General features: G+C 35.3%; 1 protein-coding gene across 1 annotated transcript; it reads left to right on the forward strand.

The window, feature by feature from the left end:
- Nucleotides 1–177: 177 nt before the first annotated feature.
- On the forward strand, nt 178–13,768 carry LOC128998759 (uncharacterized). The gene is made up of 5 exons (XM_054425101.1): nt 178–193; nt 1,103–1,303; nt 4,271–4,548; nt 12,102–12,312; nt 13,515–13,768. The coding sequence occupies exons 1-5, from the start codon at nt 178–180 to the stop codon at nt 13,766–13,768; spliced, it is 960 nt and encodes a 319-aa protein (XP_054281076.1).
- The last annotated feature ends 2,763 nt before the right edge of the window (nt 13,769–16,531 follow it).

Raw genomic sequence — 16,531 nt, forward strand, 5'->3', positions numbered from 1 at the left:
TTTCTAGGTTAAGTTAAATCCAAGCGTTGAGCGAAATAGGAAACGCTGCACCAGCTGGTCGTAGTCGTAGTATACCTATCTAAGTATTGTCATTGACTATGGTATTGCCAACTTATTTTCAAGCGTACTAGTATTACCTAATAAAAGTACTCTGTTTTGCGTTGTTCGGTTGAAATAATGGAGTGCGGCAAAAGTAAGTAAATGCAGCAATTGCTACTTTGCGTGCTATAATCAGTGCAAGGAAGCCCACTTTGTCAGGTAACTGTAGGAAAAAGTTCTTTGTTGATTGTTTTAATAGCCTATCGTTCAGTGAGAATGTTTTAAAGGTTGTGTAAGCTTAGCTTCACAAATGATCGTTATAACTTTAAATTAATAAACACTATTTTAGCATTAAGGCTCTCTAGTACCGATAAATTTGCATCAATTTAACAATGATTACTGTTAAGATATTAATATATTGTTTATAGTTACAGTATTATTGTTATTATTACTCTATACTAGAACCTACATACATACGTTGTGCACATTTTTTTTTAAGTTTCTGTCATTGGAATTATAAAATTATAATAAACTACTTGGAACAAAATGGTTTACCTTTTTTGTTTCTCAAACCATTAACCACCGCTTTTATAGGTCGTCTTTTCAGTTTCAGTTCATGTGGTTGCAGCACATTTGACAAAAATCAATAAAATCTCTCTTTCAATATCATATTTATAAAATGAGCTACATTTTAAATTCTATGTTAATAAACATAGGAAAATTGTAAAATGTATTCATTTTTATTATTAACATTTTATAAAATGTAGCGTCAAACCTAAATACTTGTTGAATCTAATGTTATTTGAATAGGGGAAAAATCTGAGATCTTTAAGGAAATATTTGACCAAAAAACCAATCAGACAAATAGAAATTCGCCTATAATAGCGGTTAATAATAATCGACCTAATAGGTTTGCTGCAGCGGTTTTTTTATTTGAAAATATTGAATATTTTTTTATATTACGTGAGAGGTATTTTTTTTAGATGTGTAGTTGTTGTGTTATGTAAATATGTGTACAGTAGGAACATAACTTGCATTGACATTGTGGTTTAATATTTTACAGTTATATCTTTGGTGAAACAATGGGCACCAAAAATATGGCTAGATCCTGAAGAAGAGTTTTTTCCCATAGATGTTGATAGTTTTTTAAAAGAAATCATTACTTTTGAGAAAAAAGGAAACACATTTGTAGAAGATGACAGATTTAAACTTCCAACTGGTCCTTATTCCAAAAACTATTACTTAATTACCAACAGAAATAGAGGTAAGAAATCTGTTTGTTTTTTTGTCCTATTTCCTGCCTCCCAAAGGTGTTGACGTATAGGTTTATTTATTACAAACAATCATTACCAGTATGCACTTAGTTGGTTCAAGTGTGTCTGCTTATTGAATCCTTAAACATCAAAATCTCGTTTTAATATGCCTACACATTATCCCCATCTCAATTAAAGATGATTAATTATTTTTTTAAATTTTAGAATATTTTGCTGTAAGTTTTTAATTTCTTAGCATTAACAATTTACTTTTCCAAATTAATATTTATCCCTCTTGTATATAATAATAAGGAAATCCAAAGGTACGTAAAAAAAACTCAAGGCTCATTGAAGCTGGCTCAAAACTCTTAAGAGGTTTGTTTAAATGTTTTAATGAAAACATTTTACCTTATTTAGATTAACTGTTAGTCTACTTCACCATTCATTGTGTACTTAGTTGTTTGGTGTTCAAGTTCCATTACCATGGGGTTGGGTTCTCTATTAAAATGCCCGCCAACACTAAAGTGGTAGCCACCTTCTCGCCCTACTAAAACAGCTGTTGCACTAATTCATAATGGAGCGTCCGCGCAATGTTTATGTTTATATGTTTAATAGGTACTGTTGTTTATATCTTACTAATATTATAAATCTGAAAGTTTGTGAGTTTGTGTGTATGTTTGTGTGTATGTTTGTGTGAATGTTTGTGTGTGTGTGTGTTGCTCAATCACGCATAAACTACTGGACGGATTGGGCTGAAATTTGGCATGATGATAGCTCACATTCCCGATTAACATTAAAGCATATTCTTATCTCAAAAACCCTTTCGGGCTCCGCCCCAGTGGCTCTTTAGTTCCCCATGTTAATCTTATGATTTTTCATATTTAAAAGGAATTAATGAATCTTAACAGCTGTTTCAATTAAACAAGTTAGTTCTGTTCTATGATTTTCAATAGCATAAAAGTTACAAGAATTACCAACAGGGTGCAGCACTATTTTTTTTTTTTATTATTTATGACAACAGCTGATTTGCAACCAAAAGGTGAGTGAGCGTAGCGAACGAACTTCAACTTGGAGGCGAGTTAGCGTAGCGAACGAACTAACCTGAAGGCAAGTGAGCGCAGCGAACGAGCTCCAACCTAAAGGTGAGTGAGCGTAGCGAACGAACTTCAACCAGGACGTGAATGAGCCATGCGAATACTTATGAAGTTAGACGGGGCGAAGCCCGCGGGTACAGCTAGTGTTTAATACTGTTGTTCTCATAGCAACAGGCTGGCCAGTGGCACGATGCCACACACCATTGCAGTGCCCTTGTACTAGAGGAGGCTATATGCAGTTAACCATTTGGCCACTCATTGTATTTTTTTTTACTTTCTCCCCCCTAAATAGTATATGGAGAAAGTATTGTTTTGTCAAAATGTTCGAGTTTGAGTTTTGGGTGGATACATTTGTTTTGGGTCCCCTTGAACCCAAATAGGTGGGTTTTGAAGTGATGTCTGTGTGTGTGTCTTTATGTGTGGATGTGTACAGAGCTACAGACCACACATGTGGTCTGATTTTGATTAAATTTGGTATGCTAATCCATGGTATTACCAGGTGCTTTATTCTTTTTATTTTTACTTTTTATGGTTATTTTCAATTTTCCATTTGTAAAATAATAGCAAATTTTTCTCAAAATTGCCCAAATAATTTTTATTGTAGTTTAGTACGCTAAAGTCTTTTAATTTTAAACAAAACGGTACAACCCCCATTGCTATTAAAATTATGGTTCAAAAGTTATTGTGGCTCATGTTATTTAAAAAAAAAAAACATAATGGTTCTTATAACCCTAAACAGAATAGTACAACCTCCATTGCTGTAACAATTGCAGTTCAAGAGTTATTGCAGCTTTTGTGATATTACCCATAAATATCATACTTTCTCCCACCACTTGCCCATAATAAGGGTTTTTGGCAAGCTGTAATGAATCAAAGTATGTGTCAGATTGCTTATACTGATTATTTTTTTAACTAATGAACTCATAGCTACAACTATCCAATCCATTCACCCATTATTTATTTGGCTGCTGAACTCACAACTACAAACTACCCACAGAGACGTAAGATGCTTATGGGACAATTGTGCGCTTTTAGCTCTGGTATGTTCTGCCTTTTGGTGTTGGACTCAGTGATGAGGAAAGCCACAAGTAACAGAATAAAAGGGAGTGCAATGGGGACTGAAAGATCTTGACTTTGCTGATGACATATGCTTGCTTGCCCAAAGATATCAGACATTCAGGCTAAGTTGTGATCTCTACAAGAAGACACTATCTCAATTGAGCAGCTATGGGAATGCATAGGGCAACAAAAGCTACAATTAGGGATTTGAAGGAAGAAGTGGGGACATACCCTTCGAAAGCCCGACACTGACATTGAGAAGAAGGCATTAGAGTGAAACCCGCAAGTGACATGAAAGAGAGGAAGACCTTGAGAAGAAGAAGACCTTGAGTGGCAAAAAGAGAAGAACAGTGCAGAAGGAGGCTGTGAGCAAAGGAAGAACTTGGGGTCAGCTGAGGGACCTGGCACAAGATAGGGTTGGATAGCGAGCTCTTCTGGATGCTCTATGCTCCTAGCAAGGAGCTACAGGAGATAAGTCATGTTGTGCCGGAAATATACTTCTGAAACGCAAGTAAGAGTCCGAACAGCAAGCACTGTGCAGAAATTCCTAGGGCACCGGGTCTTCCTCCACTTGAGCATTGTAGTACATGAGGGCAAGGAGCGCAGTGTTGAACTTTGCCCTAGACAACAGCACTAGTGCTAGACACCACTCAATTGTATAATATGGAGTGTACCCTCTGTTCCTTACTTCTCTGTGACCTACCCAAATCCTCAATTGATTGCACATTTATTTAGCTGTTAAACGCTTAACACGTCCAACTTGTTGTTGTTTATTTTAGATGATTGTATTTTTAGGTCCAAATTATGAAAGTCAATTTGTTTCAGATGACTTACTGAAGGATCCTCATTCATTTCTACATGGTGTTAACCCATCTCATAAAATTGTATCAATTTATGCTCATGTAAAAAAATGTGATAATAATTATAATAATTTCATTGTAACTTACTGGTTCTTTTACCCATTTAATGAAGGGAAAAAGATTTGCACAGTAGGAAATCAAAGACCTGTACCAGTACCTAAATTATTCAACAGGTGTGTCGGCAAACTGAGATATTTTGGAAATCATGTAGGAGACTGGGAGCGAGTGTCTGTGGAAATAAAGGTCTGTCTACATATGTGAAGGAATTGATAAATAGCTAGGAAGTTAATTTAACTAACAACTAAACTAACCTTTTTCTAAAATGTTTCTAACCATTTATTTATGCATTTATTTTAGTGTAGTATTTTTTTAAACTATAGTTAATTCATAAACCCCTCAGTTTATGCACAACTGAACTACTACCACTACTAACACCTACTGAACTGTACACTACTGAACTGTTACTAACAGGCGCTTAATTATCTTCAGGTTAGGTCTTCTCTAGTATATATCAACTTGTTGGGTTTAATGTAGTATTTTTTTAAATTATAGTTGGTACTGCATGGGTTGGTGTAGGATCATAAGGATTCATTATGACATGTCAAATTTAATCTATAAAGCTACAAAACTTAATTAGGTAGATGTTTCAATACTACATATTGGAAACTAGTTTTATTCTGGAAAATATGTTTTGTTGTGGAATAATTTAGTGATAAAAAGGAAATACAGTATTAAGGTTTAGTATTTTTTAAGTATTAATTAGTATTTTTTAAGGTTAAGTACAACTGGAATCGAAATTTACTTGTTCATTAATCAACTTATTTATATTTTTACATTTTTCCTTATAAATATACAATTTTTCCCAAGCATTCATCACGTATCCGTATCCCTTCTTACAATTCTTCTAAAATACATAGACTATCCTCCATTTTTTCTATTGAGTGTCCATTTTGTAACAGGTGTTGTGCGACATTTGATCTTTCCGGTTTGTTGTTTCTCCATGCAGATATGTGGTTTTTGAAGCGGTTGACGAAGTTCACAGTCTGTCCAATGTAGAAGCTATCACAATCGTTATAATTGATTTTATAGATGCCCGATGCGTCGAATCTGTTACAATCTTCTATTTTTGGATGCAGTATTTCACTAATGGTGTTCTGAGTCCTGTAGGCTATCAAAACTCCGTTTTCTTGAATCTATTAGCAGTCCTTTGTGTTGTAGTCCCCGTGTAGCTAAATGTGACATATCTGGTGTTTTCCTCTTTTATCTCTTCTAATGTTGTTCTGCTGTGTAGTGTATTCTGTCTATTGAGTTTTCTTTTCGTCTTTCTTGCGATGTCCTCTATTGTCTTGGTTCGATATCCATTAACTTGAGCGATCTTCTTAATAGTGTCCAGTTCTTTCTTCCTATTGGCTTGGCTAAGTGGGATCTTATAGGCTCGGTACAGCATGGATCTAATAGCTGCGGTCTTGTGGATTGTCGGATGGATAGACTTGCTGTTTATTGTAGTGTCCGTTTGTGTAGGGTTTCTGTAGATGTCAAACTCGATCTTGCTGTCTTTTCTCTCTAATGTCAGGTCCAGGAAGTTGATCTTTTCGTTTTCTTCAAACTCGTTGGTAAAGGTGAGGTTCGGATGGTAGCTGTTAAGTGTCTGCATCATCGTTTCGTGCTCTTGTTCCTGGGCTTGTCTGAAAATAACAAGAATGTCGTCTACATTTCTAACATACATCTTACATCATGATTCTTTCTTAAATTCGTTAACATTTCTTTTTCCTTGAGCTGTAAAAATATTTCTGACAAAATTGCCGAAAGTGGACTTCCCATAGCTAAACCATCTGTTTGTTCGTAAAATCTATTGTTAAATCTAAAATAATTTTGTTTCAAAACAGTCACATGCAATTTTACAATCTGATTGACATATTCATTGTTAAAACTATTCTGTAAAAGCCTACATTTAACAACATCTACAATTTCAGGTACAGGTATGGTATGTTGGTGTACAGATTTGAGATATCAAATGAGACTAGCCTACTATTTGAATCTATATCTATGTTCTTTACACGTTCAACAAATTCATAACTATTCTTTACATTGTATATATTCTAATTCTAAATCATTGCTGAGCTTACTTGCTAACAAATTTTGAAACATTGTAGGTAGGAGCACATTTAAAGTAAACTAAGGGTCTGATGGGTCTTGTGTATTTTCGGGATCCCTTTCATCACGGGCGCTTTTGAATTTAGGATGTTCATCTTCTGTCGACATTCTTCGGTAATCACTCTGGTGCATCTCTTCACGACGTCAGACAGCTCTTTTTGGTACCTCTGCGTTGGATCCTTTTTAGCTCTTTGAAGTTATTTTCTTTGATGAAATCTTCAGTCTTCTTTATATATTCTTCCTTCTCAAGCACTACGATGGCGTTGCTTTTGTCCGCTTTCACGACGATTGAGCTATTCTCTTCCAGTTTCTTCTTTATTTCGTTGCAGGTCTTCAGTTCTTCCTTTCTGCTTTGATCTATGGGTCCTTGGCTGGTGAAAGCGTTGGCTGTCACTTCCTCCCGAACGGCATAATGGTCTACATCTCTGAGTGATTTTACATTTGCTTCAACTTCAGTAGCTAGTAGTTCGTTTTCGTCCATTTTCTTCATTGGGAAATAGTACTTCATTCCGTAGTTAAGTATTTTTGTTTCTTCTTCACTGAATTGAATATCTGTAAGGTTGATGACTCTCTTCTGGAATTTGTGTTCTGTACTGGTCCTATCCAAGTCATCATTAGATGTATTTTTCTCTACGAGCTTGTCTAATTTGTCGTTTATCCGTGAATATTTCCGGTCCATGGCGTCTTCTACCTCTTCACTGACGACTTCATGTAGTAGATTTCATGCAATTAGTCCGTATAATCTCAAAAATTGTAGGTGGATGTCGTAGGCAATCAGGTTCAGTTCTTCTTTTTCACAGTAAAGTTGTTTGATCATATTTTGGATGAATAATACCTCTCCTTGTTCCTTGATTCTTTTGGCGGCAGTGGAGTTACAGTTGATCTTGATTTTTGCGTATTGTGGTGTAATTCTCTTCTTGATACATTCTTTGTTGAAGTAAATATCTGCAATCTTCATGGAAATCTTGATTCTTGTATCCCTATATTTTGCTGTTAACTTTGCTTGACTAGCTTCACTAAATAACTTCTTGATCAGCATTGTACGTGTTATGAAACTTACGGAAAGTAAATAAAGATACGTCTTATAACACTTAAAACATATATTTACGCTTATACTGTTACTCACAAGACGGTAAATATACAAAAGATGGTATGTGGTGATCGATTTCGATTGGACACTCCAATCATCATTAGACCCAATAGGTGAATGACAAGAATCTTGAATGGCGTCCCTACTTATACCCTATATTGGCTACCTGTTGTGTGCAGCACCTTATAACTTTTGAATATCATAGAACCAACTTGTGTAATTGAAACAGCTGACAAAATTCTTTAATCTATACTTATTTAATACGCAAGCAGATTTTTTGTGACAATTACTCCTCCGAAACTACTGAACCGATTGCCATGTTTTTGGTGTCATTGGAAAGAGCGTAACGTGAAGTTGTGCAGGAAACTTTTTTTATATGGAAATAATTAGAGAGTGAGGCCCTGGGGCCCTTTAAAGTTTCGTATTTCTCCATAAGATTAACATGGGAAACAAAGATTGTTATGAAACTCCAGCTGTTGTCAGAAATGCTGTTCTGTTATTTATTTAATTTAATTTGTATACAAGAAAATTTGTTTCTTAGTGCCATTGTGGTCAATAATAAATTATACTTTTGCATATTTTTCCTTCCACCATGTTTGCATATATTTTAAATTCTATACACTATATACAATGATGGTACTGTAAGAGATATTTATTTAAATAATCAATAAGTACGATTGAGCCTTTGCCTATATGTTTCCTGGTAAGTGTGTTGTATTTTCCTTTTGGTATATTATAGTATCTTAAAGTAAAACCAAATTATTCTTTTCTGCATTCTCACCCCGTAGCGAAGCACGGGCAGAGCAACTAGTTCCTTTTAAACATGAATACTTGTAAGGTTAACATGGGAAACTCCAGAGCCACTGGTGTGGAGCCCGAAAGGATTTTTGAGGTAAGAATATGTCTATATGTTAATCGGGAATGTGGGCTGTCATCATACCAAATTTCAGCCCAATCCGACCAGTAGTTTATGCATGATTGAACTTTAAACAAACAAACTTTCACATTTATAATGTTAGTATGATTATGAGTTAATTATGGTGGTAGGAAAAATCTTGGGTGAATTACGAGCACAAACATGCTACTCTCAAAATGTATGGGCGCACTCAGCAGCTAAGGGCCTCATGTGGCCATCTACAGTTCTCAAGCGGTAAAGACGTACTTTGCGCTCTTAATACACCATCTTTTGTATATTTACCGTCTTGTGAGTAACAGTATAAGGGTAAATGTATATGTTTTAAGTGTTATAAGACGTATCTTTATTTACTTTCCGCTCTTAATACACAAATAGCTATTATTGAGCATTCATAAAGAATTACAGTAGTTTCATGAGTAAATGAAAGTACATGTGATTTTCCACAATGTTCATAAAATTCCTTTACAGAGTAGAAGGGTCTTGCGATCAGCCACTTCTTTAACTCTTGGTGTAGAAATTGTTGCCAGTCAGGTCTTTCAGGTAGTCTTGTAGATGGTTCATTAGTTTGCAGCCTGATTAGGACTGTTTTTTTCCTCCCAGGGAGGGGCTCGGTCAACTATTAGGACAAATTTTGAGCCATATGACGAGTATTGTAGTGGTGCAGGTCTTGGTTTCTTGGGGGGTTTATTTCATACACATACCTAATGGTTTCAAGAATGTAGGGAGCCACCACTGTGAGTATTCCTAGGTTTGCAAATGCTTGTCTGCAAGTCTGTAGTGGGACACGGTTGGTGAGGGCTCTTATGGCTCCCCTCTGAAGAACAAGGATTCAATCCATATTTTTTGCTGAAGTTCCTCCTCACACTGTCAAGCCATATCCAAGATGTAATTGTATCAGGGCGAAGTAAGCTGTATTGCCTAAAAATAGTCCACCTAGCTCATTCTTCGGACAACATTTATTCCAGCACTGATATTTTTGCTCAAGTGGTTGGTGTGCTCTGTTCATGGTGTTTTAATTTGTTATCAAGGATCACACTGAGAAATTTGTTGTTTGTTTCTATTGTTACAACCTCTAATTGAGGGACCATATCCTTTTTCTAACTGAAATTTAGAGTTGTGGTTTTTGTGAGGTTTATTGCTAGGCCATTGTTCTCTTAGTAGATGATGGATTTATTTAAAATCAATTTTGAATTAAGGCAGAGGCTTTGAGCTGTATTGTCCTTGATCAAGATTGTTGTGTGGCGTCTGCATACATGATTGCAAGATTTTCGGTCAAAATTTGTTTAGGGAAGTTATTAGTCAAATGAGGCCTAATACAGAGTATTGTGGAACTCCACTTGTCTACTTGTCAGCTTGCTTTTTGAGGATTTGAAACTGACTGTGACTTCATTTGATGAGTTTTATAGCTCCACAACTTGTCAACATTCTCTTTTTTAAGCAGCTTTTGACCCGTTTCTTAGTCTTTTGAGTTTCTTGTACATCAGGTCGTGGCCTAGCCGCCCAGGCAGTCAAAAGCCTTACATTTGCAAACATTGCCTTACATTGAGTAGTCAAGAAAAATGGCCGAAATAATTTTTTTTTATTTATCTGGTCTAGGATAAACTCAATTAGGGCTATTATAGCTAAGGATGTAGATTCATTCCTCCGAACACCATGTTGGTTGGCAGTTAAGAGTTTGTTATGATTGAGATGTGCCATTAATTTAGAAAAAGGACTATTTTTTCTATGGTTTTAGAAAAAGTAGAAATGGGTCTGTATTTTTGTGCCTTTTTTTAGTTTGTCTTTTTTTTGTGTTTGTGGTACATTTTGCTGACTTTTGTGGCGGATGGGAATTTGCCTTCTTTAAATGATTTATTTGATGATCCAGAGGTAAGATGAGTTCTTGAGAGCAGTGCTTTATCATATTTCAGGAAAACTAATCTATTTCACTTGATGTTTTAACTTTGAGGGAGTTTATTATTGTTTTAACTTCTTTATAGGATGATGAAGTTAAGGTAAGGTGTGTTGGACAGATGGGTTCCTCTCCATTCAGCGCTGTTTCAGGGTCTATAACGATTGCTCTGTTTTGGTCAAGGGTATTTCTGCTATCTTTGAGAAGAATGTGTTGAAGTGTTCAGCCATTTCTTTTGTGTCGTTTGTGAGTTTGCCATTATTTCTAATTCTGAAAGAGTTATCTCTTCACATTTTCCTTTCATTTCCTTTGTTTGCCATAGCGCTTTTGGTTTGTTGTCGGCTTGTTCTATGAAGCTAGTTGTTGAGGAGATTTGTAGATTTCTTAGTTTCATGTCATATACCATTTTTCTACTAATTATTTCTGATTTGTCTTCATTTCTGTTTGTTAACTCAAACTTTTGCAGAGATTTAAAAGCTTCTAGTTCTATTTTTTTTTCAGTCCGTGTTCAGTCAAGCCTAGAATGCTTGGATTTGTGGCGTTAAAAATGTTGTGTACCGGTAGTCTTTTCGTCTTTGTAGCCAGTCATCTAATATTTTGGTGCATTCTTGCTACACAAGAATTATTTGCTGATTTACTGGGTTTTATTTTGCTTTTTTCAGGCTGTTTATTTCTAAAACAGAGGTTATAGAGTGGGGCACTTCAGAGTCATTGGCTTGTTGAGTTGAGTTAGGTTCTTGCAGCTGTTCTTGTTTCTGTTTTTCTTGGGAGGAGAGACAGTCCATCTCAGTCATGTTTTGTCGCTTGGTGTATGACAGAGTATTCTTTTTATATTTGTCTATATTTTTTCAGAAAAACTCTTCAAAATTCTCTCCTGGCTTGAAAAAGCTTGTCGGAGATTGGAGGATTTCCTGTGTTCTTTCTTCTAGAAGTCATTCCTGGTCTTGATTTCACTGGTAGGCCTAGCGTTGTTTGAGGCTTCCTTTCTATGGGTTATTCCAGATTCTGCAGAAAATACCTGCAGTCTTCAATCCCAATGAATTATAAGTATTTTTTGGACACGTTTATAACCCTTTTGCAGTAACAACCTTCCTCGTTTTTATGAATCATTTGCATGGAAATATACATGCTTTGCAGCCCGAAATCTGAAAATTAGCTATCTATTTTTTTTTTCTAAAAAACCCCACTTAAATCTCAATAATATTACTTAACTATTATTAAACTATTATTATTATTTAACTATTGAATATTATTTATAACTAATACAATGGGCTTAACTACAGATTCGTGGTAACAACAGAAACAACACATTTCATTGCTCACAACCCGATTCAAAACATTACATTTTTTTGTATATTGTTAATTGTTTTATCCTGAGAATGCTTATGTGAGTGTTTAATTGGCTGGTGATGACCACCTTTTTAACCAAGTCAAACTTACAGGACTCTACCCTAAATCCCGCACTGGTGTTTATGTCACATCATCTATAGAATTTCAGTAGTGATTCAGCTATGTTCTTTTTAATAGAAAATAGACTACATCTGGTCCATAGATGGGATGAATTCTCCAATATCAAAAGTCAATGGTTGTATATAGTTGTGTGTAAAAAAATTGCTTTTGTGTAATGAGCAGTTGTTTGTTTTTGAAAAAATCACTTCAATGTAACACACGATATTGAGGCAGCATAAACTCTGATAGTTATATGATAAAAGGATGCTGAAGTTATTCAAAACCAACTGTTTTAGGATGGAAGACCAACTTTTTTGTTTCTGTCGGTCCACAATGCAGGAGTGGTCTACAGCTATGACTCAGCTACCAATAGTTTTGTATTCTCCAAGGCCATGTCCAAGGGCCTAGGCCAGGCTCAATCTCCCCCAGAGACAGTGCAGCTGGATGATCATGGACATCCTATCTTGTTCTCGGCCAAAGGATCTCACGCTCTATGGGCTGGAGTAGGTGAGTTTCACTATCAGGACTGACTCTACAAACACCCATTATATCACTGTGGCTGGCATACCTTTTTTTTCTCAAGTTGTTCAGATTCTCATGATGTTCGCATTAATTAAATTATAAGCAATGAGCGTCAAACACTGTTGTAACTTAAATACAAGATCAGATGCTATTAATTACCACAGACTTCAGATTAAGAAAAGTACCTAATCAACTTTTCGGGCATTGTACACAAATTGACTTTGCGGTTTCTGTTGTATATTTCATAGCACAAGAATTCAATCGCATTGGAGTAGTATATACTAATACTTGATTCCACAGCTCAACAACAGCACTATGACATGTATATAAAGAAAGCTGCAAAGCTCTATGTGAATAATTGAATTGACTGTGTTTTATCAACATGGATAGGTCTCATGACCTATATCTCATTATCCATTGGTCACATATTTCAATGACCGTACCTTTCTGTGATTATCATTCTAGGGACACTTCTGAGGCATTTTGATTCAAGTATGAGCTAATGATGATAGGGTATACCTCAGTGTCGTTATCACTGTTTTTAGAATCAACTTATTCCTTAAAAGCCCAATGATCATTGACGTTTGGATCCAAGAATAATAGAGCGATCTTGGCAATACAATACCAAGCAAGAACTCTAACTTCATCGTCACCACTACAGTTGGACATCAACAGACTTCACATTTCACATAAGGTGTAAGGATGAGATTGTATTAGCAAAAGTCGTTGTGTTAAAAGAAGTGTTCTGAATTATTATTTAAAAATATGAATGATGATTAATTAATAAAGTTTATAAAGCTGATGATTCATAACATAACCATAAGCTGCTTTATACTATGAAAATCACCTCACTTATAAGGTAAATCGGAGAAACTTACACTAGAAAAATTTTTATTTTTTGTTTGAATACCGGTAATGATGAAGGATTTTAGAAACTCAACGTTATTATAACAACTCATGCATATGCAAAATCAAAACTCATAGTAATTTTTGATATATTATCAAGGATGAGGATAGCTCTTTCCTGTGTTAGCTTTTAAATGCTTCATTAACCTGATAAAAAAATAGATTTTTAGTTTCAGAGCAAATTTTTTTATAATCTATTTTCAATCTACTTCCAAACACATCATATGTAGCACGATTCACCTTTAATTATATTACACTTAATCTGAGCCTCTTATTTCCAGGAAAACACCAATACACCAAGTTGAGGCTGAGAGAGTTGTCGGATACCGTAGACTATGGTACTGCATGGGAAACTTGGCACTCGGTGCAGGTGTTCTACTCTGATGAGACGACCCCTGAGTGGTACAACTACCAAGGTCGCTGGGGCAATCCTGGCTCTGACTGTCTAGGGAACTTCCTTTGTCAGTTTACTGATGGCCCCCCAGGATTGATCACTAGGAAACATGACTTTAGATGCCCACCAAAGGTGTCTTAAACAGGGTGGGAAAAAAGAATGTACCGGTATGAAATTGAAACTTACTGTTACAAACTAGGTTATTTAAATTAAAATAACAAAATTTCCTAAATCATTATTCCCTGTGTATACAACAGGAACTTTTGCATGGTTCTTGACACTACTTCAGGATCTAACTCCACTGATCATTCCTTTTGGAACTATGTTGGTTGTTGACTCTCCAATTATTGTACCCAAATGAAAATGTGGTTCAAGTTGTTCCCAAGTAGCACATTGGCCCAACGTTGGGAAATGGTCGGCACGGTTGGGAAATGGTTGGCAGAAATTTTAACGATTTGCCAACGTTGGCCCAACGGAAACTGGTATTTGTTGGCCCTACAAAGGAAGGAATCGTTGGGCCTTCGTTGGGTTTAAGTATAAAACATTCTAAAACTCATTTTAACAAATTGATTTATTTAAAAGTACATAAATGTTATGGCAGTAGAATATAAGACAAATATTGTAAAAATGTTGGATCTATAATAAATGTAGTCAGATGATGTTGTGATACTAGCATCGAGGTAGACTTCTGGAGTGATCGCTAAATGGGGCAAAAACGGTCCGTGCTGGAAAGCGGTGGTAGGCAAGAACAAATTCGGGCGTATTTCAGTATCGTGCGCGCTGCAGTTTACTCGCTGTTGTAGCTCAACGGAAAAGCTCCAGTCAAATAAAACTTATATATTCTTAATCTATATAAACATCGGATTCTGACAGTATAAATATCTTTTATTGTAATAATTATTTCGAATTTTAATAATTGAAAATATAGAAGACTTACCAAAGACTGACATGGAAAAGTCACTAAGGGAGGAAAATTTTTATTTTTGGGTTACAAACGAACTTCTAGCGGGAAAGTTGTAGCCAATGAGTTGATCTTAACTTTCAAATCAACCAATTTGTGATAAAATGATTGCGTCATTATTAAATCGTTTGGAAACGAGCATGGGACGGTACCGCGCCGCCACCGCGCGGCCACTCCTGGAGTACCCGGTCCCGGTTGTGTAGCTTTGTCGATATGCATTTTCAGAAAACAATCTAGAACGTTTATTAATAAGTATTTGTATAGGATCTTATCAAAAATACATACTTTCCTTTCCACATGTACTTTAGGAGTAAAATTAACAATCAAGTTTAAGATTAAATTTATAAATTTGTTTTCAGCTATACAAACGACCAATGTTCATTCAAATCAAATTGATTATTTGCCATACTTTAAAAACAAGAAGAATATTTGGAGATTTTAACGGGTAAATTTCATGAATGACAACCCGAAATCTGGGATTTTTCGTGAATGCAGTGGTAGCACTGCCAGGCATTGATAGGATCCAGATGTTTTTTGTTTGTTTACGAGCAGCGCACACTTGAGTTGGGCGTCTTATCATCTCTGCCATCGTTTGTTGATATTTTAATGCACTGGACTTTCAGTTTTAAAATGTTCCCAATGTTCCAAGATGGTAACATCCTGTGTAGCTATTAATTGTACAAATAGGCAAGCAAAGGGGACGACCATCGGATTCCGGATTCCACAGGTAAATAAATACAAAGTTTTCAGATATATTGTTAAAAATTATAGGTTTAATGTCTTGAATAATATTTCAAGTGTTTTTGAAACAAATTCCTATTTACTTAATTTAAATTATAGTAGATTGGAAATAATAAGCGTTAATAGCAAATTTTGACCATTACAACGCCCGGCTGTCCCTCGAAAATTGTGCAATCCAAACGGAAAATTTTTATTTCGTTTATTTTTATTATTGTTGTTTTGAGACCAGCTGAAGTAATAATCTACTTGCAATTAATGTAGCTTTTTCAAAATTTATACTACTTTTCCCGAGTTTAAGGAGTTTCACAGATTGTAAGTGCATTTTTTTCAGATTCCCACAAGACAAAGAACTGCGTAAGAAATGGATTCTCGCAGTTAGGAGGAAAAATTTTAAACCTACAGAAGCTTCAAGATTGTGTAGTGAACATTTTGAAAGTGTTCTTATTGCCTTTTATTTCATTTTAATTTATAAACATGAGACCAATCTCTAATTATTACAGTAATTGGACTGTTATGACCCTCTATCCAAATTTATTTCAAAAGCCAAAAAATGTTTAAAAATATTATACAAATGTGCTAGGGAAATATTCCAATTTGTTTTTAATAAAATAAAATAAAACATGTCACTGACAAGAAAATTACACTAAAAGTTGAAGTTAATCGTGTTTTAAAAATATACCTGATGTGAAAGTAAGAATGAAATTAATTCCGAAAGAACCACAATCTATTAGAGAATACAATTCAATCGTTCATTTGTCCTAAAAAAATCATGTCATCTGGAAACAAAATAAAAGTAGGCGCGCGTCGCGATTTTCCCTATCCCGCCCATCTTAGCGCTGGCGTTCTTGCCTACCACGGGCTGCTCACAGCTACTCGTGGCCGGACCGAAAAACGGTTCGCTTCAACACGGGCGCGATCACTCCAGAAGTCTACCTCGATGGATACTAGATACAGTGGGGAACACTTGCTTAATATATATTAATTATAATAATTCAATTATTTAACAATATTCTTTAATTTATTTGAGCAAATTTTTAATAGTTATAGGGGAAAGATTAATTAATTATATAACAATCAATTATAACAATAGCCTACTAATCTAATGGTAATTAAATAATCTATATTCAAATACCAGTATCCTCTCCAACTACCAGAAAAACAATTCAACTACTTGAGGCCTAAACAGATTAACAGAATCATAT

The sequence above is a fragment of the Macrosteles quadrilineatus genome, unplaced genomic scaffold (genome assembly GCF_028750875.1).
Source record: "Macrosteles quadrilineatus isolate MER2022 unplaced genomic scaffold, UCM_ALF_1.0 Scaffold_1__1_contigs__length_201487025, whole genome shotgun sequence".
NCBI classification, from domain to species: domain Eukaryota; kingdom Metazoa; phylum Arthropoda; class Insecta; order Hemiptera; family Cicadellidae; genus Macrosteles; species Macrosteles quadrilineatus.